General features: G+C 45.3%; 1 protein-coding gene across 2 annotated transcripts in view; it reads left to right on the top strand.

Moving 5' to 3' along the window:
* The window catches only part of SH3PXD2A (SH3 and PX domains 2A), a 248,330-nt gene that overhangs the window by 85,543 nt on the left and 149,467 nt on the right, over window positions 1–13,320 (top strand). For both annotated transcript variants that reach the window (XM_065923260.1, XM_065923258.1), the window contains exon 3: window positions 12,264–12,339. In XM_065923260.1, the coding sequence (XP_065779332.1) occupies window positions 12,264–12,339 (76 nt within the window). The remainder of the gene's footprint in view (window positions 1–12,263; window positions 12,340–13,320) is intronic.

Here is a 13,320-nt window from a genome sequence, read left to right as displayed (position 1 = left end):
AGATGCCATGACTGACCCCCTCATCCTTGTGGAGTGGCACACCAGGCCTCTGCCTGTATCCTGCTCTGGGGCCAGCTGTGTGGTCATCCCCAAATCACTGGAATAAATGATCAGGGGCTTCCACCCCAGATCCCACCACTTTCTCCAACACATGGCAGCGTTTCATGGAATTCATGACAAGTCATTGCACTCCAATTCCTTCAGCAGTCCTGAAACTCCCACTGCCATGCCTTTGTGTTAGCCATTTTTCCCACTGGGATGCCCTCTTCCCCTCTCTCCACCTCCACTTTATGCAAGGCCTACATCTAACATGTCCTTCTCTGATAAGTTCGCTTTGCTTCCTCCAGCCATACCAGTGTTGTGCTTCCCTGAGTCCCCATCACATGCTTTTTATGCCTCTCAGAAACCACTCATCTAACACTACTGGCTAAGCCTCTTGTGCCCGTGTGGCTTTCCCGGCTCCCCATCACATCATGGACCGTGACGTACACGCTTCCTGAATCCCACCCACTCAGTGCCTGGAACATCATGGTAATGGCTTGGTTGGGAAGGGATTTGAAGTCATGAAAGCTTGCACGCTTTTCAGAAAATGTTCAAGGACAACTTCTTAGGCTTCTTAAGGACTCTGGAACCCAGGATGGGCTCTCTCACAAAGCTGGAGTGAGTACCAACATCCTGAGTCTTCAGTGTGGCTTGTGCCCATGCCCCAGCCACCAAATGCATCCAAGGCAGGCAGCTGTTTGCCAGGGTGGAGGGGTCCTGTCTACCCTTTGTCTCTTCCGCTGCTGCTTCAGGGATACCTAAGGTGTCGAGTCTGTTCCCCAAAGACTCTAGTGGGTTTGGCAAGAGAGCCTGTATCCTTCCTATCCATCCACCCTCAGCCTCTCCTCATCTTGGGAAATCTCTGAGCAGCTGCCGGGCTGCCTCATGGCTGGGCTGCTCCTTTCTGTGTACAGAACCTGTCTCCTGCAGCATCTTCTCTTGGTCCTCATATCTCCCCTGTGAGTTGCATCATCTACCCCCATTGCACAGACAAGAATAAGTGCCCTGCACAGGGCCCCTGTTCAGCCAGTGCCATTTGGAGCCCAGGCTCCAGACTCGAATGCCATGCTCAGGGCTCTGTTGTGCGGCTGCTCCTGGGGTGACAAAGAGAGAATTGTCATGACTCCTCTCTGCTGTAGAGCCCTGGTATCTTATTCTTTCTTTTTTTATTGTGCTAAAATATGCATAACATCAATCTTACCATTTTTGTAGTATGGTAAAATACACATAAAACTTATTTTCACCATTTAACAAATCTTTTAACTATATCTTTTAACAAATATATTTATTTATCTATTTGACTGCATTGGGTCTTAGTTGCAGCAGGATCTTACAGGATCTTTTGTTGCAGCACATGATCTCAGTGGTTGTGACACATGGGTTTCGTTGCTCTGTGGCGTGTGGGATCTTAGTTCGCCAACCCGGGATGGAACCCATGTCCATTGCATTGCAAGGCGAATCCTTAACCGTTGGACCACAAGGAAAGTCCCTCATTTTAACCTTTTTAAAGTGTGCAGTTCATCGGCATTAAGTACATTTACACTGATGTGCAGCCATCACCACTGCACTTCACAACTTTTCATCTTACTTTCTCTTTCAAGTCCTAGTGTCTTATACCTTCTAGGGGTTCCTTTTTAATCAAGGTGTCACAACCCTTCAAGAGCCAAAGGCATGCATCTTTGGACGGTTCTTTTCTTTTCTTCAATTTTTAAAGTTGTAGTCTATATATAAATTTCTATTGGTTATGAGTACTAATTTTTCCCCCTTTCTGTCTTTATGCCTCTCATTTCTTTGTCTTGTGTTAATCCCTTGGGAAGCAGCATAGATCCAATAACAGATGGAAGTAGTGGAGAGCTTGCTTGTTTTATCCCAGTGTTTCTTCACTGAGGAGTGTTGTGGGTAAATGTTCTCAGATCAAGAAAGTTTGCTCCCATTTCCTGTTTGCTACATTAAAAAAAAAAATCATAAATAGGTGTTGAGTTTTATCAAAGAATGATTATATAGTTTTTATCCTTTACCTAATAATGTGGCAAATTGCATTAATAGATATCTTCTAAGTATGCGCCATTCCTACACCTTCAGTGCAATTTCATAGAAATGGAACTCGAGTGGTAGAATTTCTGAATCCTTTCTTTCATGCAGTTGATTCATTCAGACTATGGTAGTCAAGAGACCAGTGTCTGTAGCAGATTGCCTGGGTTCAAATCCCAGTTCCACATCTTGTTTTTTAGGCAGGTTATTTAAGCTCTCCATATGGTGGTTTCTTTCTCTGGAAAATAGGGTATTAATAGTACCTACCTCAAAGAGTTGGTATGAGAATTGAGATGAGCAGGTGCCTAACCACTTGCCTGGTGGCTCAGATAGTAAAGAATCCTGCCTGCAGTGGAGGAGACCCTGGTTCGATCTCTGGGTTGGGAGGATCCCCTGGAGAAGGGAATGGCTACCCACTCCGGTATTCTTGCCTGGGGAGTCCCATGGACAGAGATCCTGGTGGGCTACAATCTATGGGGTCGCAGAGTCGGACACGACTGAGCGACTATGCTTTGGGCTTCCCTGGTAGCTCAGTCGGTAAAGAATCTGCCTGAAGTGCAGGAGACCTGGATTCAACCCCTGGATCAGGAAGATCCCCTGGAGAAGGAAAGAAGGAAATGACAACCCACTCCAGTATTCTTGCCTGGAGAATCTCATGGACTGAGGATCCTGGTGGGTCCATGGGGTCGAGAGAGTTGGACACAACTTAGTGACTAAACCACCACCAAGTGCCTCACACAAACTAAATTCTCAGTAAATCTTATTTTTATCATCAAGCATTTATACCAGGACCAGTGGTAAGTGCTGGGAACTCATAGTTAGAGTAACTACCTGGCTCCATTAACCAGTACAGGCTTGGAAGTCCTATTTTGTACCTCTTGTCTTGACATAATTATTAATAGCATTCCTTGTTGCTCTCAGTAGCTTCGCATCTTGTATGATAAATTATTTGATCGCCAGCTGATAGATGAAGAGATCAGTGTAATGTGGGGGACCTGGATAGTCTTTGTAGCTGAGGTTCCCTAATGTGAAGCAGAGTTGTGCTTGGGGTCAAGATAGAGGACTTTCTGGCCCCCACAGTCATCTCAGCCTTTCCTTTGTCTTCTTGTTTGCATTTTTTTCCAACAAGAAATCTGCAGTCATCATTAGCTTTGTCATAGTGAGAACACAGCATATGAAAATTTGTGGGCCACAGCTAAAGTACTATTTAGAGAGAAGCCTATCATCATGACATGTCTGAATTTTGAAAGAAAGTTTAAAATCAATAATCTAAATTTTCACTTTAAGAAAGAAACCCTAAACCTAAATTAAGTAGAAGAAAAGACATTATGAGAACAAAACAATAAAATAAAAGGCAGAAAATAGTAAAGAAAACTAACAGAACCCAAGTCGGCTCTTTGAAAAGATTAATAAAAGTGATAAACTCCTACTAAGAACAACCAGAGAGAGAAAAGACACATTACCCGTATCAGAAGAAAGAGAAGATATTACTTCAGGTAAAATAATAATAAGGGAGTGTTAGTAACAGTTTTTTGTCATTAAATTCAATAAGACAACATAGACAAATTCTTTGGAAAACTCAACTTTTTCAAAGCTGACTCAACAAGAAAAAGAAAAGTGTTAAGTGCCTTTATACCTGTTAAAGAAATTGAATTCATTATCAAATACTTTCCTGCAAGGAAAGCTCCAAATCCACATAGTTTCACTGATGAACTCTATCCAGCATTTAAGGGCGAAATAATACCATTCTTACGCTCAGGAAGACGGAATAGTTTCTAACTCACTGTATAAAGTGAGCATAATCTTAATATCAAAACCTGATGAGAACATTATAAGAAAGGAAAATATCAGAATACCATGAATGTGGATGCAAATTTTTTCTGAAAAATATTTAGCAAATCAAGTCCAGCAGGATAATATACCATAAGGATATTATACCATATATACCAAAGGATAATATACCATAACCAAGTAGAATTTATCTCAAAAATGCAACTTGGTTCAACATTTCAAAATCTATCAGTATATTTCACTACATTGGCAGGATATAGGAGAAAAAATGCATCAATCGATTCAGTAAAAGCATTTGACAAAATTCAGCACTCATTTATAATAATGATTAAAAAAAAAAAAAAACACCTCAGTAAACTAGAAATCAAAGAAAGCTTTCTTATTCTGAGCATCTACAAAGAACCTGCTAGTATCATCATACTTCATGGTGAAAGACTGAGTATTTTCCTCTTAAAACTGGAATAAGGCAGGACTTCCCTAATGGTCCAGCTGTTAAGACTCCATGCTTCCACTGCAGGGGGTGCACAGCTTCGATCCTGGTCAGGGAACTAAGATCCAGCGTTCCACTCCATATGGCACCTCCCAAAAAAGATTGGAATAAGGCAAGAATGTTCTCTTTTACTTCTTTTATTCAGCATGGTCCTGGACATTGTAGCCAGTGAAATTAGAAAAGACATACACGTTGGAAATAGAAAGATGTATAATGGTCTTTTTTTTTTCCTGACGTGACTGTCTGTATAGAAAATGCTAAGAAATCTGCAAAAGACAAAAATACCTATTAGAATTAACAAATGATTTTAACAAAGTCGCAGGATACATGTTCACTATGCAGAAGCCAATTGTATATCTGTATACTACTAACAGCAAACAATTAGAAAATGAAAATTTCAAACACCGTTAATAACAATAAATAAATAAAACTTACTACATCAAGAGAATGACAAGACAGGCTACAGACTGGGAGTAAATATTTGCAAAGACATATCAGATAGATGACTGTTATCCAAAATATATAAAGACCTCTTAAAATTTAACAATAAGAAAATGAGCATCCTGACTAATAAGCAAAGATCTTAACAGACACCTCACCAAAGATATATAGATGGCAGATAAGCATATGAATCAGTGCTCAACATGGTATATCATTAGGAAATTGCAAATTAAAAGTACAGCATTCCATGACACACCTATATCAGAATAGTGAGAATCCAAGCACTGACAATACCAAATGTTGGTATTTGGTATGATGTGGAGCAACAGGAACTCGCATTCATTCCTGGTCAGAATGCAAAATGGTCCAGCCACTTTGGAAGATAGTTTTTTACAAAACTAAACGTACTCTTACCATGCAGTTCAGCAGTCCTCCTCCAAATGAGTTCAAAACTATGTCCACACAAAAACCTGCACGTGATGTTTACAGCAGTATTATTAATAGTGCTTAAACTTAGGCAAACCTAGATTGCCAAAACTTAGACACAACCAAGATGTCCTTCAGTAGGTGAACAGATAAATAAGCTGTAGTACATCCACATGATGGAATCTTATTATTCAGTGTTAAAAAGAAACGAACTATCAAGCCATGAGAAGACATGGAGGAAGCTTAAATGCATATTATACATTTTAAAAATTAAAGAATTTATTTTGAAAAGACTACATACTGTATGATTCCAACTCTATGATTTTGTAATAAAGGTAAAACTATGGCGATAGTAAATTCCAGTGGTTGCTGGAATTAGTGGGAAAGGGATGAGTTGGTGGAGCACAGAGGTTTTTTAGGACCGTGAAACTACTCCATATGATGATGTCATGGTGGACACACATGATACATTTGTCCAAACCTATCAAATGTACAATATCAAAATCAAGCCATAATGTAAACCATGGACTTTGGATGATAGTTCTTTGTCACTGTAGGTTCATCGATTGCAATTAATGTGCTGCATCTGGAGTCTGAGCAGGGGGATTTGCTTTCTTTGAAAGGTGACCTGTAGGCAGAGAAAATGTCACCAGCATCTGGTTAGCAGTGCGTCACCTTCCTATGACCAGTAAGCCCTGGAGAAGACCAGGAGAACAGATGCCGAGGCTGGGCAGTGGTAGTGGGGTCTGGGATTTTGATGCGGGAGACTGGGAATGTGCTCAGTGAGGAAGTCCATGAGAATTCTCTGTACTTTCTGCTTCATTTTGCTTTGAACCTAAAACTTCTCTTTAAAAGTCTATTACAAAAGAAAACTTATATAAAGCTACAGTAATCAAGATGGAGTTGCACAGACATAGGCTAGATATATAGATCAAAGGGATAGAATTGAGAGTAAATAAACCCATGCATCTATCTTGAGCTGGTTTTCTGCAAAGGCACCAAGACTATTCAAGAGGAAGAATCCCTCCTCTTGAGGGCAATGAGATGAACTTGTACCAAAAAGTCTCAAAAAACTATATGAAGTCCGGAAATAGGGACTGATGGAATTCACAGAGTCCTGTTGTGACCAGGGTGCTGTTGGAATTCACAGAGAGGAGGGGTGATCTTAGGCTGGGTGGTCAGGGGCTTCCCGGTGTAGATATTCCCTGACACTTTCATCAAAGAAGGAAGGGGATGGGGACATACATTTCAGACAACGAAGGATGAAAACTTTAAGAAAAGTCACACAATGCATCGCTATTGTCCCTGTCTGTTTCTGTGATTCTTCCTGTGGTCCCGCGTCGAACTCAGGGCCTGGTGAACCTATAGAACAGACAAGCCATGATCTCTGAATCCCCAGGGAGATGAGGTAACTTTACCTCTTTGTAAGGGGGATCTCTAAATCAGGGAACCCACCAGCCTCTTATAGTAACGAACGTTCCCTTCGTTCCTGAGCTGGAAATGGTCACAAGCACTGGGGCCTCAGAGCTGGAGTCGCTGGGAACTCCACCCACTCGGAAGGGCGAGGAGCCGAACTCTTGGGTTACAGATGTGCCCCAGCTGGGTCTGGGGCCCACCCTTCTCCCTCCCCAGTGTTTATTGCTGCTCAGCCCTGCCCATGGAGAGCTGCCGAATCAGCTTTCTCTGGCCGGGGCTGGCTCTTGAAGCCGAGCTGTCCTGTATCTCTCGCACTATCCACCCCTTAGATAAACAGCCTGGCGTCCTCCACACACTGTAGAGCTCTGATGTGGTTGCTCAGGGCTTCCTCAGCCAAATGCCTCTTGCTCTGAGAGGGACCCTGGCAACGGGCCCTGCTTTTCCTCCAGTCCAAGTCAGGCCCTTGCTGGAGTGACAGGAGAATCCACTTCCTGCTCAAAAAGGTGGCCACAGCAGAATTCTCTGCGGGGCAGAGCTTCCTTCCTCACGGCCCACACACCCAGGCTTCCTCCCCAGGGAAGGTCTGGGCAGCTTCTTCATCAGATGCCCCCCCCCCTCAGCCTTCCTTTCATGTGACTTTTCTCTATCAGACCCCCATCCTGCAAATTAGACACCCAGCAGGTTGTAAAACTCCGCTTCCCCGGTAGCTCAGTGTAAAGAATCCTCCTGCAATGCAGATGTGGGTTCGATCTCTAGGTTGGAAGATTCCCTGGAGAAGGAAATGGCAACCCTCTCCAGTATTCTTGCCTGGGAGATCCCACGGGCAGAGGAGCCTGGAGGGCTACAGTCCAGGTGTCTCAAGAGTCAGACTCGACTTAGCGACTAAACAACAACGGGTTATCGGACCCACTTTGCAGCCCACCTGGCCCCGGGTGGGGGGCATTCACCTTGTGTGTTACACGTGACGGCAGATGCTTTTCCCCAGCCCTGGCGTGCTGTGCATGGGCCACGCCCCTGACCGTCAGGGCTTGCGAGCCCCCCACGCTGAGTAAACTCAGCTGGCCGCCTGTATTTGGTTTACTCTGGAGTCTGAGCAGGGGGATTTGCTTTCTGTGAAAGGTGACCTGTAGGCAGAGAAAATGTCACCAGCATCTGGTTAGCAGTGCGTCGCCGTCCTGTGGCCAGTAAGCCCTGGAGAAGACCAGGAGAACAGATGGCGAGACTGGGCAGTGGTGGTGGGGTCAGATGACAGGTGTAGCTGGCATCTGCACCTGAGGACTCGGGGTAGAGGGCTTCAGGTCACCTGGGTGCTTTCAGCTCTGGGGAGGGCCCACTGACCCAGTACTTTCATTATATGGGCTTGTCTTGGCCTCAGAGGGGCCCAGATTAAGACAGAGGTGGGGGAAGAGGAAAAGCTGTAGCAGAAGGAGGAGGTAGGAGAGAGGCCGGCTGCCTAGCATCCTCAAGAGGCCTTCTGAGGGAAAACTCAAATCTGCGGGGCTATCGGATGACCCCTGCCTTCCAGGAGGCACGTGAACCCAGGGGAAGAGGTCACGCTGCTCTTGGCAAGGAAGGCACAGGGAATGTGACCATCACTCTGCCTAGACAGAGCTGGCCTCACCTCCTACAGGAAGTCTTCCCTGACCTCTCCCTTCAGGTCCCACAGGATGCTGATCATACATCCTCACTATTCCCCATCACTCCAGAACTTGCTTGTCTGTCTCTAGCACCAGGACAAAGCTTCACAGACCTCTGGGCAGAGCCCAGGAAACTGCATTTTTAATAGACGCCTCCCTCCACCAGGGCATTGGTTTCGGGCAGACTTTAAGCTATGCTTTGAGAACCATCTTGCTCTAGAGCAGCCTGTCCATAGTATATAATGTAATATCAATATAATATCCAAATATAATATCAACCATATATAGAATTTAAATTCTTCTAGTAGCTATGTAAAAGCATAAAACAGGTGAAATTATTTTAAGAGTATTTTTACTTAACCTTTCATATCCAGAATATTATCATTTCAACATACAATCAATACAAACATTGTTAATGAGATATTTCACTTTTTTTTTGTTTTGTACAAAGTCTTTGAAACCTGGCACATACTTTACACTTACAGGGCATCTCAGTTTGGATGGGCCATTTTTCAACAGCCACATGTGGGTGGTGACTGCAACATGAGACAGCTCTAGAGTTTTGTTGCTGACTGTGACCGTGGACCAGCAGTTTCGGCATCACCTGAGCTTGGTAGAAATGGAGGACCTTGGGCCCCTGCCTGGACCCACTGAATCAGCACCTGCTTTTTAACATGTTGGCAGAGGTGCTTTGTATGTGTGTTGAAGGCAGTGAAGCCCTGCTCTAGAGCAAGATCATGAGCTCCTTGGTGTAAAGAGTGTGATGTAACTCATTTCTAGCACCTCACAGAGGGCTGGCATCTAGAAGGCACACAGCAAATGTATTGAGTGGAAAGGAAGGACCGTGTGAATCTTCCCCTGCCCACTTCTCTTGGCACCACCTTCCCTATGCATTGTTGGTGAGAATCTCAAAATCCTAGGTCTGAAAAAGAATTTAGCAGTCAGCGAACAAATGTAGACCAGAGCAGGTAAGCAACTTAAAGTTTCTGTAGCCTGACTCCTGCGAGCCCCAAAGAGACAGGGCAATTTGGGCAAGTCTCTTGGCTTGCCAGGCACAGCAAGCCTCCCTCTTGCAGGAGAAAAGTGATCTGATGAGGGCAAATTATTCTACACCAGGCACTGAGCTGGGCCTGCGTTTCTCCCCATCCTCTATGTGCCGTTTCTCAGAAATCCTATGAAGCTGCTGCTCAGAGGCCCCAGGCCTGGCCTATAGCACGTTAGTTATATCCATCTATTTATCCTCAGTCTTCTTCCAGAAGAGATTTAAGGCACCTATAGATTTGCATAGATTTCAATGAGATGAAGCAAAAGATAGAAAAAGTATTAAAGTGTACATAGGTACATGGAAAGGGTGTTCACTCTGGTGTTATGTGTAAGTAGTGAATATCCAACAGTAGTTGTTGTTTGATCACTCAGTCACGTCCGACTCTTTGCGACCCCATGGACTACAGCATGCCAGGCTTCCCTGTCATTCACTATCTCCTGAAATTTGCTCAAGTTCATGTCCACTGAGTCAGTGATGCTATCCAACCATGTCATCCAACAGTAGAGTGTAGTTAAATCAACCATGGCCCATTCAAACATCGAAATTCTGTGTCACAATTAAGAATGCTAGTATGGAAATAATCACTGACATGAGACAATGCCATTACATTGTGTAATGCATTGATGAGTTTATTTTATCTACATGCACATATGGAAAGGATATATATCCCAAATATTAATGTTGCTTTTTCAGGGGGAAGGATAGTAAGTGACCCTTGCTCTCTTTTTTATCTACTGCTTCTGTCAGTTCAGTTCCATTCAGTCTCTCAGTCATATCTGACTCGTTGTGACCCCATGGACTGCAGCATGCCAGGCTTCCTATCCATCACCAACTCCTGGAGCTTGCTCAAACTCATGTCCATTGAGTTAGTGATGCCATCCAACCATCTCATCGTCTGTCATCCCCTTCTCCTCCTGCCTTCAATCTTTCCCAGCATCAGGGTCTTTTCCAATGAGTCAGTCCAATTACTTCTTCTGTAGTTTCTAGTTTTTCCCCTCAATGAATATGAATTACTTGTGTAATACAGAAAGAAAATTACAAAATAGAATATGGCTGAGGGAATGGGGAGAGAAAAAAAATAAGAGTTCTACCATGTAGAATTTATTTGAAAATCTATCAATATAAAAAATCCTAAGTACAAGTTTATAGTGTTATGGTCCATTGTCTGTATTTGCATGTAGCAGGCAATTATTAAATGTTAGAGAGGTGGACTTACAACATTGGGGTTTGAAAACCCATGAGCCAGCTTTTGTTAAATTTTAGTCTGTGTTCAGGGAAGTGAAAGTTAATAACGGTGCAGTAGTTGTGTTGTTTTGAATGGAATCCAACAACGACCCACCCTTCACATGTGGGCTCTAAATAGCCTGTGTATGTTGGATTATGGCTGTGCAAGAGAGGATCCTAAGATCATGTGTTAGAACTGGGCAGGCAGGTGGGTAGATGGGAATGTGCACACACGGGCTTGTGTGCACACACATACATGCATGCACACATACCACGCACATGTCAAATCTGGCATAGGACCACATTTCACCACCTCCAAGGCAGCAGTTTGATCCAAGTTGACTCCTAAGTGACCTCCTGTTTCCCTAGTGTGGCCCCTTCACTTGCCTGTAGCTCCAGCCATCCTCTGCATGATCCGCCTATGCCTGGATCCCATTACCTGTACCTCCAGCCCTGCGCACTCCTCTCCAGCCTCCACGCCACTGGCTCTTCCCTGCCTGGACCATTCTCCCCCTCCACTGTGGCTCTCTTCCTCACCTCCATCAGGTCTCTGCCAAATTGCCATCTGATTTGTGAGGCTTCCCTCATGCTATATAATATCACCGTTTCCTCCTGTTCTGCCCCACCACCTTATCCTACTTCATTTTTCTTTATAGCACGTATCTCCACAACATAACACATATTTGGTTACTGTGTGTTCTCACCAACTAGAATATAAACTCCCTGAGGGCAGAAAGTTTGTCTCTTTTCTTTACTACCGATTTTCTAAGTGCCCACTGTTCTAAGGAGACGCTCAGTAAATATTAATTAATATTAGAAAGAAGGGATGAACTTTCAGTCATCATGTGAGGGATCTTCCTCATTTTACTGATGAGGCAAAAGCTCGCAGCCTGGCCCAGGGTCACACAGCTGGGGCAGTGGGTTGGGTCCGACTCTCCACTCCGCCCCACCTCCTGCCCTCCCTCGCCTCGGGAGGGAGGCTAACCACACACACGCGCGCACACACACATACAGGGGCCGTGGCTTCGTCCATCCCGTCTCCTGTGTGTTTTTCCAGTTTATACAGAATTTCAGCCCAGAATAGCGGAAGAAAAAACAGCTGTTCTTCCAGAACCCTGGAAGCTCTTCCAATGGGTCTGTCCCTGGAAAAACAGCAGCGACCTCAGGGTGGGAAGGTAGGAGACGGAGGAGGGGACAAGGGGCTAGACTTGGTTTTGCAATTAAAATAACATCTGGGTCTGTTTCTGCAGAGCGGTTCTGGAAGGTGGGTGGTCTGTCTGATGTATCAGGTGGGGCCTTCCGCATCCTGGCCCGGGTTGCGGGGCGGGGGATGGGGTTGGATGACGTGTGACTAAAGAGCTTACCCAGCATATGACATATGAAAAAAAACTGGGTCCAGAGAAGCCTCTAGAAACCCCACCTGCAGCCTGGCCTGAAATCTTGCTGGCCCCTACCCCGGCCTCACTCAGGGGCATCTCTGGACACCTCTCCCTGCACCCTCAGGCCTCCTTGAGACGGTTCAGACACCCGCTTTGATGCACAGAGAGCTCTGCCTGCACTCACTCATGCCCCATGTGGTTTGTTAATCGTCTGTGAAATGAGGGATTTGAGGCACCACTCATCCGTGTGAGGGCGGTGGGGCCCGGGAGCAGTGGAACGGAGTTGGGAAAGCGGAGTAGTTCCAGTCTTCTGAATCCTGTCCCTCTGTCTGGCTTCTCAGATGCAGCTTTTGGATAAGTTTCCCATTGAAGGTGGCCAGAAGGACCCCAAGCAAAGAATCATCCCCTTCCTCCCAGGTAAGCTTGGGATGGTCCCTGCTGATGGGATGGGGGTACCCTTGGAGCAGGGCATTCTCTAGGCCAAGAGAAGGTTGGCAAATCCACCAGAATTCTGGCCGGAGTGGGCCTAGCAACCTGCATGTTAACAACCCCCAGGGGATCAGAAGTCTCTGATTTTGAAGGCCATTGTCTTCACGGGGGCCTGTCCTACCTCTGCTGGCCCTGGACTGTGTAACCTATGAGGAGTTTCTCAGCTCCGGGATTTCAGTGTCCTTTTTATAAAAAGCATAGAGAGCTCAAGTTCTCCCATGAAAGAATGAAAAACTGCAGACTGAACTCTCCACTGGCTCCCATTGTAATCACAGATAACCTTAAATTGAGCACACTTTGCCTCCCACCCTGCTCAAGTCTTCCTGGCACAGTTACCCAGCGAGGCGCTGCCAGCTTACATAACTCAGCCTGTGAGCTGACAGAGAGGGGATTTGAACCCAGGTCTGTCTGGACAAAAGGCCATTAACCATCACACCATTCTGGAGCATGTTCAAGTCAATTGATTATGTTGTGTAATCGAGAGGGACTCTTCTGGGGTATGTCATAACCTGCTATTACTGTGATGTCTTCAATTGGTATAGGAACATATAGCTTACAAAGTGCTTTTAAATTTGTGATCATATACAAATCTCCAAACTGAGGCATGCATTATAATTTCTGCTTGAAGGATGAAGATGCTGGGGTTCAGAGATGTTAAGTAACTGACGATAAAAGTGGCAGAGCTGAGGTGTGAACTTGGTCTCCTGCCCCAAACTGGGCTCTGTGCCCTGAACTGCGTGTGGTACTGCCTGCTGGCTCTCCGATGCCCTGTCTTTCCCCAGGCTGGTGGGCTGGGCTGGTTCCTGGGGAGCTGCCCTCCACTGGTCTTCACCCTCCATGCCCTCCCTGGGCCAGCCTCCAGGATGACGGGGATCAGTGGGGCCATTGAAGTAGCAGGTCTGCGTCTCT

Source organism: Muntiacus reevesi, chromosome 2, assembly GCF_963930625.1.
Source record: "Muntiacus reevesi chromosome 2, mMunRee1.1, whole genome shotgun sequence".
Classification (NCBI taxonomy): domain Eukaryota; kingdom Metazoa; phylum Chordata; class Mammalia; order Artiodactyla; family Cervidae; genus Muntiacus; species Muntiacus reevesi.
Note: the sequence above shows the minus strand (reverse complement) of the source record. Positions and strands in the feature narration are given on the sequence as shown.